At 32.3% G+C, this 14,806-nt stretch overlaps 2 protein-coding genes and 1 pseudogene across 2 annotated transcripts; 2 read left to right on the forward strand and 1 right to left on the reverse strand.

The window, feature by feature from the left end:
- Window positions 1-2,771: 2,771 nt before the first annotated feature.
- LOC124828907 (bZIP transcription factor 44 pseudogene) lies at window positions 2,772-3,317 on the forward strand (annotated as a pseudogene).
- Window positions 3,318-4,084: 767 nt separating this feature from the next.
- Window positions 4,085-10,149, reverse strand: LOC124828931 (geraniol 8-hydroxylase-like). Its single transcript, XM_047302330.2, has 2 exons — window positions 9,161-10,149; window positions 4,085-4,840 (listed from the first exon to the last, which is right to left on the reverse strand). Exons 1-2 carry the CDS (start codon window positions 10,064-10,066, stop codon window positions 4,214-4,216), a joined length of 1,533 nt encoding a protein of 510 aa, XP_047158286.1. The 5' UTR covers window positions 10,067-10,149; the 3' UTR covers window positions 4,085-4,213.
- A 1,555-nt stretch (window positions 10,150-11,704) lies between these two features.
- Window positions 11,705-12,747, forward strand: LOC148206894 (uncharacterized). Its single transcript, XM_088115090.1, has 2 exons — window positions 11,705-12,089; window positions 12,493-12,747. Exons 1-2 carry the CDS (start codon window positions 11,724-11,726, stop codon window positions 12,658-12,660), a joined length of 534 nt encoding a protein of 177 aa, XP_087971216.1. The 5' UTR covers window positions 11,705-11,723; the 3' UTR covers window positions 12,661-12,747.
- The last annotated feature ends 2,059 nt before the right edge of the window (window positions 12,748-14,806 follow it).

Here is a 14,806-nt window from a genome sequence, read left to right on the forward strand (position 1 = left end):
AAAAATAAATAAAAGATGTGATAATAGAGTAATGCACGTTTAGTTAGTTAAAGAAAAAGGTACAAGACTTAGCAAGTAAACAAGGTTTCCATATAGCAGGTGAAGTAGGTATCTTGTTTTATAATTTCAGTTAGATGAAGTACACTATTATTTATGGTTTTTCAACTGTTAATTCAGCACAACACATCCAATTTTCTTGTGAGAATTAATGTAGCAGGATGATGTATGATGAAGATGCTACATTAGCCTTTGTAAATGTAGACTTTGGCCTCGTCAAAGTCTTTGTCTACTTGTGCTGACTTAATTATATTCACTTCAATATTGGAACTAAGGGGATGAACATATATTAATAGAATAATTATAAGTGTATCATGTTTAATTAAGAAAAGTTATGATAATTTAAACATTTCAACACCATAAACAAAACTTTTTTTAAGCAGACAATTTTTCTAAGAAAAGTTTGCTATATTTTCTCCAATTTTTTAACTTGTAAATGGTAAGACCCGTTGAATTTGGCCTCCTTTTATTCTTTTTCTTTCTTTGCCATCGTTTTATTTTAAGAATAATCATTTTTTTCTATACAACTTTCTCTTCTTTCTATTTTTTTTATTGTACATAAGTTAACAAGTTATGGAAAAAAAATTATTCGATGAAAACTTATTTTGGAAATAAGTTTCTTTTTATTAGAAGATTTACTCATTTTTACTCTATTAGGTTTATTTCTGACAATTTCATAGTTTTATTTATTTTTATTTCATATATGTCTTTACTAATTCATCATGCTGTAGTTATTTTAATAATTTCTATTATATTTATAGAAGTTTTGGTGTAGTTTTATTCATAAAGTTGCAATTAATTTATTGATATGAGAATATGACAATAATTATTGATGAAATTCTTATTTATGTGTTTGGATTGCATTCATTGATTTTAGTGCTTACATTAATTTTGAACTTGGACTAAAAAGAGTAAAAGTGATGATAGTAGTTAAAATAGATAAAGAGTGAAACAATTTAGTTCAATATTGTATTTTAAATTCAGAAAGAGTGAGTAGAAATAATTTTGGAACTTTGCGTTGTTGTTTTTTATAAAATTTGTGTTTTTTTAGTATCTCATACGTTTTTTAAATTATCACTCACGTTAAGACCCTTAATTCTTCAACAATCATGTGAAGGTGAAAGTTATAATACTTTTAAGCCAAAATAATGGTTAAATTTTGTGACACAAATGCCACAATGTTATCTCTTCTATAAAATCTTTTTCACTTAACCTATAATTAGTCGTTCAGATGATATATACTAATTAGTTGAATAAGCATTAGAAAAATATTATAATAATCAAAATAATGTACCACTCAAAAGATATATGTTTAATGAGAACAAATAAATTAACATATCGTTCAAGTTGATTTGATGTCTAAACAATGTGTTGAAATTCTTACATCAACTACAGATAAGACTCTTTTAAAATATATGAATAAATACAAATTTCATCTTATAAGTCAGTTTTGTGAAATTGAGATAGATTTAAAATTCATTTTTTAACCTGATATTATTTTACTGCACGTTACTAATAAACTATTATGTACTTTTTTTAATTTAATATAAAGAAATTCATATCCAAGTATTATTATTTTCTATAATTCATTCATAGTGTGAATATCAATATCAACTCCGTGTAATATTTATTCTGTAGAAAGTTATATTATATAATAGGTCTATACATTTTATTTTAATATAATATATAATTAAAATATTTAATTGTAAATTTTAATCATATAATCATTATACTGATAATACTTACTAAATCTCGAAAACATTAGTTTTTAATTAGAACAAATATTTATTATATTTAACCATTTATTTCAACATTATAAAAAATATTACATAAATTTATGAATATCACCAATTTAATTATTATTATAAATTTTAGTATTAACAAATCTATTTATAATTAAATCTTATAATATATGTTACAATAAAAATTAATTAATTAATTATTTTTTATTTTATAAAACTCTATTTATATATTATATGTATATATATATAATTATAATATTTAAACGTAATTATCTTAATTTTTTTATTTAAATATAATAATAATTATATAAATTTTTAATACAAGTTTTTTTAGAAAGAAATCAATATCCGTGCGTACATACGGTCTCAAACTAGTTTTTTTTTTTTTTAAAATAAACAAAATGTTATTTTGAAAATATGAGGGTAAAGTTAGAAATGATGGGAATGCAAGAAGACCAAAATATTATCAGGACCAAGGAAGTAATGGGCCCTATTGGGCATTGGAAACTGGGAGGAATTAATTAGGGAGAGTTGCTCCCTCCACCACTCCAAATGCTTCCTACAATTTCTCATTATTATTTTTATTCTAAAAATATTCTACATTAATTTAACTTCTTCCGGTGTTATTCTTAAATGGATCCGTGGACGACATCCGTTTGTCGTTTCACGGATATCAATATTCGTGGAACACCGTGGAGCAGTGTATACATCCGAGGAGCAGTGTGTGGTGGTGGAGGAGTAACTCGCATTGATATCCGTCCTTCTCGTCTTCCTTTACTGGCTCTACTACGTTTCATGATTTCTACCCAGAATCAATCTTTTTATTTATAGTTCCTGTATTACTATTACTACTACTATTTTTCATCAACGTTTTTCTTTTTCGGTTTTTTAAGTGTTTGGATACTGCATCCTCCAATCCAAGGTTTGATTTTTCTTGTGTTCTTACGTTTTGATTAGTGTTGGTCAGTTTGGATGGCTTCGTCGAGTGGAACATCTTTAGGGTCATCTCTGCTTCAGAATTCGGGTTCAAAGGAGGACTTGCAAGGGTGATGGATGAGAGAAAGAGGAAGAGAATGATATCGAACTGCAAATCGACGAGGCGATCCCGAATGAGGAAGCATAAGCACTTGGATGATCTGACATCATTGGTGACTCAGTTGAGGAACGAGAATCACCAGATTCTAACATCAGTGACCCTCACCACCCAGAAGTACTTGGCAGTGGAGGCGGAGAACTCGGTGCTGAGCACAAGTAAGCGAGTTGAGCCAGAGGTTAGAGTCTCTGAACGAGATCAACCACTTCTTGAACACCACCAATGGTGTCTTTGGGCCTCTGGCCCATCTCCAACCTCCTTCCTTGAATCCAGAGGGTAGTAGCACCTTCTTCGACAACCCTTTCAACATGGCATATCTCAGCCAACCGATCATGACTTCTGCATATATGTTATACTTTAACGAATGTCGGTGCACGGATGTTGACATCCGTCTAAAAATCCAACGCATATTCACATCCGTTTAAATATTATTGAAGGGTATAAGAGGAAGGGAGAGGTGCAGGACGAAATGTGTGGTGGTGGAGAAAGTAACTCTCTTAATTAGGCTAGCCCGAAACAAGTATAAAAAATCAAACTTCGTAAAAATGCTTATGTAAAACTCATTTTTAATTTTATTCACATTTAGATCATCCGTCTTCATTTATCAACTAAATAATATCTTTAACACAAGATTAGCAAAATTTAAAATATAAATAAAAATAATTTAATAATTCGGAATGTTTAAATTAAATAAATAACAGAGCGTTATATATATATATATATATATATATATATATATATGAAATTCGATGGGAAGAGTTTTTTCTTTTTTAATTTGGTTTCTTTTCCTTTTTCTAAACTTATAATCAGCTATTCTTTCCCTCCAAAATCCTTGCTTGCTTGCCCTTATCGTGCCTTCATGAAAAAAGCAACTTTAGACAATCTAATCTATTGTCATTAGTTATTGTTCGTTCAATTATCAATTATCAATTGAGTTCAATTAAAAAAAAATCGAATCTATTAATCCATGTCTTGAAATAATTAGTAAATAACAATATTTTATTAAAAGTTAAGAGAAAATGTATTTAACTCATTACCAATTCATGCAAATAACTCCAAAATGAAAATATTACAGAGAAAAGAGAGCCAACGAAACATTATCCAAACAGTGCAACACATGGCACCCAATGGCAAAAAGGAAGAATGTAAACAAAACGAATTTAAAAATAAAAAAAAATATTTTGACACAAAATTTTGATAATATTTTTTTATAGAGATGGAAAGAGATGATATTGGTGAAGTATCTGGAATATGTAAGAAAGAAGTAGAAATACATGTGGCATTGGTAATCAGGGATTACCGAGTGTTAAATACAAATATATTATATTAAATTGTAAAGGTGTGGGTTGGAGAAGCGCGGGGTGGGGATGGCAACCAGAGGTGTTTTCTTTTTTAGAACAATACCAAATTTCTCTGATACATCTAACTCCTCTCCTTGTGGTATTGTCCAATCGAATAAGTGTACAAGTGTTGCCAGAAGATACAGAACTGTTCTCTCAGCCATTGCTATTCCTGCACAAATTCTTCTTCCAGATCCAAATGGGAAATAACTGAACTCATTTCCACTGAAATCCCACTTTGCATCTAAGAATCTTGAAGGGTCAAATTCCAGTGGTCTTTCCCAAATGGAAGGATCTCTATGAATGGCCCAAACATTGACGAAGACTCGAGAACCCTTTGGGATGGTGTAGCCTCCCACATTGGTGGTTTGACTTGGGCTATGTGGGACTAGAAGTGGAAGTGCAGGATGCAATCGAAGAGTTTCTTTCATCACAGCTTGCAAGTAATGCAACTTACGAATGTCAGACTCTTCTACCATTTTATCTTTTCCAACCACAACTTCCAACTCTTCTAGGACTTTCTTCATTACTTCTGGCTTCTGCATTATTTCTGCCATTGCAAACTCAATTGTGTTGGACGATGTATCGGTTCCCCCTGTAACCATATCCTGTTTATGTTCATCAAAGATTTGCAGAATATTAATCATGAAATTATCCGATGTTATCCTTTCTTTTCTAGCATTAATAAGATGCAGTTGCAGTGTACAAGATTTTGTTAGGTTTTGAATACGGATATACTTACCATTGAATAACATTTTCCAGTTCATTCATCACTTCCATTTTCTCCTCTCATGGTAAAATTTAGCATTTACATATAGTATTTTTCTTCCCCCCACGCAAATACATATAATTGTTATTTGGACTCTTACTTTGAGTTGTTATTAGTTTCCTCCAAAATCAAGTCTTATGTTTTTATCCATTTAATAAGAGATTTTTTAAAAATTGTCATATAAATTGGATTACAACAGAGTTAGGATAAGATTTATTTTTCAAAATTAAATTAGTTCATTTTCACATTATATTTGTTAATATTTTTTTTCTTTTTTACTCCAAATATATTTATGAAATGTTAAATATCCAAAAAAAATTATATTTTAAAAATTTTATTACAAGAAATTTTTTTATCATAAATATTTTTTATTATTTTAAAAAATTAAAATATAATATGTAAAGACCTGAAAAATAGAGTGTTATAGAGCAGATAGGTGTATTAAAATAATGGGATAAATTATTTACTTTAAAATAATCTTATAATATAAATTGAATTTTATAAACACTCTCATTATTCTAAAAACACTTCATATCTTTAAAACTTTATTCTCCAGAGTTCTCTGACTTCTCTCTACAAATTCTCTTTTGTGAGTTATTTGTTCAACGATTAGGAGGTGCCTAGGCGATTCTGGCGTTGAGAGCGTTGATCTTGATCGATCAATTCTGTGATTCCCTCTGGTAAGCTGTTTACCCTTTTCTTCTTTTGTTCTTGATTCTAAATCATGCAACGTAGTACTGTTGCATGTGTCTCGCGGTTTCCTTCTTTAATTTTCAGCTCAAATTAGGTTATAAGTATGGTTCTCTATCACCAATTGGTGAGTTGTAGGTTTCTGTTGAGTTCCCTTGCCGTGCAAGGTACTGTTGGTGTATCAGTGAGCTGATTTGTCTGTCTCTGAGGTAAGGGGAGCTAGAAAACTTTATCTCAATTGATTATATGATATGTGTGTATGATGAATTCTGAGTTAGTATGTTGTTTTGTGTTACGGGTTGTATCCTGAGTAAATTAATAGTATGTACTATAATATGGAGTATATGAAGCTGTAATATGTTGTTGATGAGCTGCTTTGGATGCATCTAAGTACTGAAATTGTGCATGTTTGAGGTAGTTAATGTGAGTAATCTGTTGTGGTAGTGATAAGGTATAAAGTGAATTGATATGAGCTTGTTTAAGAGTCATTTTAGAGGAAGTGAGGTAGGGAATTTGAGTATTAGGAGTCTAGTACTGTTTTGGTCTGCTGGGGTAGTTTAGATAGGTCATATGTGACTGGTTTGAGTCATCAAAATGGTTAAAAACAGGTTCAAAGTGGTAGAATTGGTTTTGAGTCTATAAGTTGATGAATTGGAGGTGTTAGAGTGGAATTTGGTGCATAAACACTTTAGATTGATGTTAGGAATGTTTAGAAACATTTAGTCAAGTCTAATTAAGCATATACAAGGATTTAGGAGTGTTAGAATTTGGCAAAGTTGGGTGGAATTGGTAATGAGGGGTTGAGTTGTATAATTCTGCAGAATTTCGTTCTGCAGATTATGCAGACTCGCTGTGCGAATGGAGTGAGCGGGTTGCTTTCTGCCAAGGCACTCGCATAGCGGATGGGTGCGCTGTGCGAGTGAAGTGAGAGGGTTGCTTTCTGTTTGTCAATCCGCATAGCGAATCAAATCGTTATGCGACTGGTTAGGGTCTGAAACCATCATTCATTTTATTCGAATAGTGAGTGAGTCTCGCTTTGCGAGTGTTTAGGAAGTCTGAGTCTCTGTCTGAGGTTCTCGCATAGTGAATTGGGACGCTATGCGAGGGGTTGGGGTCTGATGATTTCACAGTTTATTCGCCTAGCGAGTTTAATCGCTATGCGAGAGGTCAAGAGTAGTTGGTCTCTGTCTAAGGTTTTCGCAAGGTGAGTAGGTCGCTGTGCGAGAAGCTTATAGCCTCGCTATGCGAAGGTGTGCGTTGTGCGAGAAGTTTAATTCTAGTTCAAGTTCTTGTTTGATCTTATGTTGTTTTAATGAATCATTGATTGTTGTATGAAGTAAGTTGAAGTTATATCATGTAATATCAGTGGTTATGGATGTATGGTGTATTTCAAAGTATAAAGTTCAAGTATGGTTTGGACGTAATTCCATGATCCTCAAGGAGATGAGACATGGTGGTGCCCTTGTTGTGATTCAAAGTGGAATCTCTAGTTGAGATTCAAGTAAGTTTAGAATGATCTGCATGGTAGCTCAGTCTTGGGGGTTTTCCTGACGCTCCAATGGTCTTTCATTCTCAAGTAGAGAGGATTGATCCATGTCGTGAGGAGTAGTAGGAGGTCCTAGTCTTGGGTGTTTCCAGTATAGCCTAAGGTGAGTGATAACGGACTAACCTCGCGAGTGTGGTAGGGTGAAACCATTGGCAACGACTTTGCAAAGCAGTAGAAGCCACCACGAGTGCATAACCCGCCATAGCTCAACAATCATTCTAAGTCCGGACAGTCAAAGTCAGTGTGGTGTTATGTGTGAAGGATTTAAGTGATGTGAATGAATAATATGTTTGTATGAATTTAATTAATTTGATGTATGATTAATTCTGTTTTAAACTAGCTTACCCTTTTGTATGCTTGTGTTTTGTATGATTCTGCTGTTTTTCTTCTGCGATAACCATCCTTTGGATGTGAGTAGCAGAAGAAGAGGTTTTCCTAGAGCAAGCATTGGATGGAGGGGATGCTGCTGAGGAGTTGTCTTAGTTCAGTAGAACCTTGTGTATAGTTTTGAGTAGACTTTAGTCTGTTTATAAAGTTTTAAATTTATAGTTGTTTTTGGATGACTGTAAAGATATCACTTTATGCTTTAGATGAATAATTGTACTACTATCATGCATGTTGCTTCTTTTTAATATAATTTACACTATATATTTTGGATGTTACATAATATATGTTGAATTTGTTTAAACTTAAAAATAAAATAATTTTAAAAGAAAAAAAATGTTCATATTTTTTAATTCTTTCGTGTTTTAAGAACTTTTATTAATTTATTTTGATAAAAAAATTTAAAAAGTTATATATAAATAACTTTTTAATTTAATTTTAGTTTTGATATTCAAAATGTAATAAACACGTTTTAATTTAAAAAAGAAATATTTTTATCAAAAGAATTATCCATTAAAAAATAAAATAAATGATTGTTTTTATAGAACAATATTAATATAACATAAATATTTTCATATATTAAAATTGAATAAAATACACACAATTTTGTAAAATAAAAAAATAAAAAATTAAATGTTAATAAACTTATATAATTTAATTCTGAAATACGTAATTAGTAAATATGACGAAGCTACAACTTTAATTAAACTAATATCTTAACTTAATCGATAAAATTATAAATACTATTATAAATATATTATTAAGAATAAAATAGTCATGAAAAAAAATACATAAAAATCATAACCCATAAAATTTTATAAATATTTTTTAAATAATTTTTTTTAATCATTTGAATTTGTTGACCCCAGAATTAGGATCAAATTTTATAAAATGGATTAATTTAACAAGTTTATAAATTATATATTATATATATATAATATATATATATATTATATATATATATATATATATATATATATATAAAAGCGTTGATGTACAACTAACAAGAGTATCAAAGGAAACAATATAAATATGGGATAAATTTAAAAAAATGTGTGGAGTATTAATAAATTTGAAACCTAATATATTCTTAATAAATTGAATAGTTAGGTTAATTCAATTTGAGTAGGCCTAAAATGATGGATCGGGAACTAACTCCCTTCAGAGTATCGTCTTAAATACTAAAATACTATAGTTAATACCAAATAAAATTATTAATAATAAAATAATCTTTATTTCTAATTATTTTGATCTTAAACAATATTTTTGCTCTTTCATTCCCTTATTTATTTCTTCATTATCAAACGTCAGTTAAACCAAATTGTATATAACACATAATTAATTAGATTTTATAAATTAAAAATCCGAGTTTATATTAGGTTAAAGTTAGTAATTAATGTGACAGAGATGGGGTGGTGGGTAGGTTTTTCAATTTAATGATGTCTGTTGCAGTTGAGAGTTCGTAAAAGGAAAAAGACGTGAAAAAGATGAAACGAGAAAATTGACCCAAAACAAGAATTGGAAAGTGTAGGAAAGTACCATGAGTAAGGCCTTGAGGTGGGTCATGGTGAATGGCGTCTTCGAATCAACGTCTTCGGAATCCTTAAGATCCAACAGAAACTGCAGAAAATCCTTCCTTTCTTTCTTCTTCCCATCCTTTTCTTCACCCACCTTCACTCGTTCACCAATCATCTTTTCAAATATCCCATCGAACCGTGACACCAACACGTTCATCTCTTTCTCCACACCTTGCAAATCGAACCGCGCCAACCTGGGAAAAAAATCCGACACATTCGGCTTCCCCAGAAGCTGCGTCGTCTCCGCCACCAACTCCCTGAACTCCGCCCCCAAAGTTTCCCTCTCCGCCCCTTCCACCGCCCCGCCCCACATCATACTAGTTATCACATTCATCACCGTCAGAAACCCCTGCTCCCCCACGTTCACCGCACTCCCCGCTCGACTGTACAAATACGACACCGTTTTACGCACCTCGTTGCGCCGGAGATCGTACACGGAGTCCAGGATGGTGTTGCTCAGCATGTTCACAGTGCAGACTTTCCTCAGCATCCGCCATTCGGCTCCATAGGGTCTCCACGCTATGTCAAAACCGCCGTACGTGGCAACCCTCCCGGCGGCTGGGACGTCGCGGTTGGCGAAAACAGTGTCGTGGTCTTTGAAGATCTCGCGAGCCACGGCCGGTGAAGCTATGACGATGGCGAGCTTGCTCCCGAGTCGGAGCTTGTAGATTGGGCCGTGGATCTGGGCCAAGGCGGCGAAGTAAGTGTGAAGCTCCGGTTCAAGAGATAGAAGGTTCCCGAGGAAAGGGAGGCCCGATGGGCCCGGTGGAAGCCTCTGAGTGTTGGGTTTGAAGAAGTAAAGCCATGCGTAGCAAACAACAGTAGAAAGGACACAGAAAAGTAGAACCAATGTTGAGAGGGCGAACATGGTGATATTATTGTGTTGAAATCTTAGAGAGGATATTTGGAGCAATCAGAAGATGAGAATGGCGACTACAGAGGTAGTTATAGTACCGTTGCTCTTCTAATGCGAATTAATAAAGAAAAATCTTAGCATGGCAATAAAATCTACAAATGAAGACAAATACGAGTGTTGTCTGCCCTACAAGGATGGGCAGTGGTGGATAACGGAAGTTGCTGGAGGCTACAAAATGATCACATAAATATCATCTTTAATATATTTTTTTTTTCGAAACCAGGCAAATTTGAAGCCTATAAAACATGGAATTAGGCCTCGGTCTCAACATAATAAGAACACGTTTTCTATTTTTTATATGATTTTGCTAAGTCGTGGGGACCGCAAGATATTTTATTCAGATTGAAAGTTGAGGGGATGCACAACTTTCATTGTCACAACACGTTGTCACGGCGATAAACGACTTTTAATTGGTCTTTCTTCATAGTTTCATAGTAAATTAAAGTCAACTAGAAATAATATTGTTATGATATGAAGCTTAACTTTTTAGTGAAGTTGGGTCTAAAGAAGTTCAGGATTCCACTTTAGCATTTATTTAAGTTTATGAATCTTGGATTCCATTTGTATCAATTTATATTTCCCCATTGGTTTTCTGAAACAATATTTTATATTTTCTTAACTGTTCATTCTTATTAAATTTTTTAACCTAAAGTTTGTGTGGCAATCCTCGTGAACATATGGTATCTCATTTCATATTATTTGAATTTGTATGCATTCTCCCTCCTCTAAAGTCTACATAGAATTTATATTAAGATGAATGTATAGTATGTTTATGTTACCAGTGACTTTTGATCACGATAGAAGCAAACGTGGTAGATGATGTTAAATGCAGTTTGTTCTTAAAAGTTAAACGTTGGTAAAATTGTGGGACCTTCCCTTTTCTCATAATTTGTGCTACTATGGTAAATTTCATCATATTTAGGGCTTACTATCTTTATTTATTTTTTCATTTCTTTGTTATTTTATTTTATTATCTTCAGATCATGGAATTTTGGGTCAATATAAAATGCTTTTCAAAAATTTATTTCTTGTTCTTCAAAGTGTGTTCCAAATGTAAAAGGTTGACTTTTCTAAATTTAAATTCTGGAATTATGAAAAATAACTTGTAGAAATTAAAGTACGAAGTCAATTCTTTTACTCACTTCCATATTGTATTGGAATTTAATTTACAGAAAGGTGAAATAAATAATGTACAAAGATATCATTTGGCTAAAATAAAATCATAAAATGTTAATAAATAAAAATTATATTCAGAATAATATTATAATTGTATTAAAAATATAAATGAACATATTAAAAGTATAATATTAATAAAAGTAATAATAAATTAAGAAGAGGAAAAAAAAACCAGTTATGGGCAAAGTTCTTCTTAGGAAACATGACTTTTAGTTGGCTCTCAAAAAAACAATCTAGGAAACATGACTTTTACGAGAGGAATTCCGGTTGTTATGAGAAAAGAAAGGATAGGAATTGTATTTCTTATTCCATAACATGGTATCAGAAGAAAATTAATTTTTTATCACGTTCTTTCGCAACCAATTCTTTTCCTGTCCAGATCTTCATTTTCTACCTTTCGTTCTTGGCTTTTCTGCCTTTTTCTTCTCCTTTTATGGCTACTCCCTCTGTTACTCTCGCATCGTTGCAAGATACAACACATGACTATTACATTCATCCTAATGAGAATCCTTCATTGGTGCTTGTTTCCCCGATTCTTGAAGGTCACAATTATCATGGATGGGCTCGCTCGATGTCTATGGCACTACAAATGAAGAATAAATTTGGCTTTGTTGATGGTTTCATTCCTTGTCCAGCTGGTACAGATCCAATGGTTCAAGCATGGAAGCGTTGCAATAATCTAGTTTTATCTTGGATCAATCATTCTGTTTCTCATGAGATTGCTACAAGTATTATTTGGATTGACTCTGCTGCTACGGCATGGAAGGATCTCAAAGATCGTTTCTCCCAAGGTGATTCTGTTCGAATTTCACAATTGCATCAAGATCTTTATTCAATGCATCAGTCTGATCTAAGTGTTACTGCATATTACACTAAAATGAAGATTCTCTGGGATGAACTTTGCAATTTTCGCCCTATTCCTGAATGTCAATCTTCTGCTTCTTGTTGTGTTGTTTCTAAGACAATGAAGGAATATCGTGAAAATGATTGTGTTCTTTGTTTTCTTAGAGGCTTGAATGATAATTACTCTGTTGTTCGCTCTCAGATCCTTCTCATGGATCCCTTGCCTTCTTTACCCAAAATTTTTTCGATGATAATTCAACATGAGCGATAATTACAATCAGGAATTCTTTCTCAACCTCCAGTCATGGCGTCACAAGTTTCTCAATCTAAACCTTCTTTTTCTACCTTCAATGGCAAAGGTAAACCCTCTCCTGCCAATGATTATGGCCGGGGAAGATCTTCATATCAAGGTTCTCAGGCTCGTTATCAAGGTTCTCAGGCTCGTTCCTCAGGGGGAAGGTTTGGTGCACCTCGACAATGCACTCACTGTGGCAGGACAAACCACACCATTGATACTTGCTTTCTAATACATGGATTACCACCTGATCTCAAATCCAAAAGAGTCCACAATGTTACAACAGATTCTTCTACAGTAGTTCCTTCTTATAATAATTCTCCGGCACAGTCACATTCCGCAATTTTGGGACTTTCTCAAGAGCAAATTCATGGTTTATTAGCACTTCTTCCTCAATCTAATCCCACAATCCCACATTCTACTAATCTAGTGAGCTCTCATAATGCTTCCACTTCTTCCCAGGCTCAAGGTAATATCTATTCCAAATGGATTCTAGACACAGGTGCTACTGATCATATATCTAATTCTTTGTCTCATTTTATTTCTTATCATAGAATCTCACCAATTACAGTATCACTACCCAACAAGAACTCTTCATTTGCTCATTTTTCTGGCACTGTTTCACTTAGCCCACACCTTACTTTACATAATGTCTTGTTTATTCCTAATTTTTCTGTCAATCTTATTTCGGTCACAAAGTTAACTAAATCTCTATCTTGTAAACTTAACATTTCTGAATTTTCCTGTGAAATACAGGACAAGTCAACCCTGCAGATGATTGGCAAAGCTGAAGAAAGAGATGGCTTGTATGTCATGATAGTTCCTGCACCCACACCCCTTGGTTCACCAGCTGCTATTACTTCTGAGAATTCTATTGCTTGTTCTACAATAAGACATAACTCTATAGATATTTGGCACTATAGACTAGGGCATCCTTCTTTTTCTTGTTATACCATGTTATGAGAAAAGAAAGGATAGGACCGGTCGTAGAAGAGATCGACGATCGAGCATGCACTTCTCCAAAAAGAAAAAAGAGCTAATTACATATAGTTAATCCTTTGTTGAATTACATGTTGATGCATGAGTCTTGAATTGCATGCTTTTTCACATGAAGAAGAATATAAAAGTTTTATGATACAACAAAATTCATATGATATGTGTCTAACAAAACATTAGGCTTGTTAAACTGTTTATTTATAATATTGCTAACATATTGATTTGATGTAAGAATCATATGAAAATGCTATGGCCGAAAAATATGAGAAAGACAAGTAAAAATAACCTATAGTATATTTGGATAGAAACCAGTGGAGATAATAAGAAAGGAAGAATTTATGGCATTGGCTACAACTTGGATCTTGGTATTAATCCATATGTTTCATCTTCAACCGTTGAAGGTCCCTTTTTCCAAAATCCAAATCCAACAACTGATGAGAAATCACTACATTGGCTACACAAGAAGAAATCACTACATTAGCTACACAGTTGCAAGCATAAAAGAAGGCACAATGAGAAATACAAGCAGTTATGCAACAACAAATGCAAGAGCAATGCAATATTTTAAGACAGAACTATTGTTAGCTTTAAAGAAACAAGAATGAAAGTGTGCCTTAAAGAATCAAAAACTTTATTTCTATTTTAATTGTGTTGATACATTCTAATGTTTTTGTGTCCAATATACTGGTGGAAAATTTTATATTATTTTTTATACTATTTGATATAATTGTTTGAAATATTTGATCATTGCAAGATTGATTTTCTAATTTCCTTTTTGAATATGTATTACAAATATTGGAGTTGTTGGAAATACTTTGATGATTGTAAAAATTTTCATTTTCTTACTCTTCCTTCTCATTGTACGTACACATTTAATAACATGACTTATTATGGATCAAAGAGTAAATAATTATGAAATAATTCTATTTAACAAAATATGAATATAACTTATCATGGATCAGAGAGTGAATAACTACGAAGTAATATTGTAATTAAGAAAATACAATTTGTGAGAAATGAGATATGCATTAGCAAGAATATAATTGCAACAAATTAGTTATGGACTAGCGAGAACTACAACAAATTAACTATGAATTAACGATACCAAAATTGTGAAAAATTAACCACAAATTAACAAGATTAGTGTTATGAAGGATTAGCTACAAACTCATGTGAGCAAAGTTGCGAGAAAGTAGCTAAAAAATAGATAGAAATTATAAAACTTTATCACTCCAATTAGCCAAGGATTAACAATGAATTAGCTACATAACGAGAGATTATGTCTCTACCTAATTATTTAGCTACCTAGATTTATAGTCTCTTCTGTCCTATTGTTTTTTACGAGTCCATTTAATATGATATTGTAGCTCCAAACATTACGA

The sequence above is a fragment of the Vigna umbellata genome, chromosome 1 (assembly GCF_029865625.1).
Source record: "Vigna umbellata cultivar VRB3 chromosome 1, Vumbellata_1.0, whole genome shotgun sequence".
In the NCBI taxonomy this organism is placed as follows: domain Eukaryota; kingdom Viridiplantae; phylum Streptophyta; class Magnoliopsida; order Fabales; family Fabaceae; genus Vigna; species Vigna umbellata.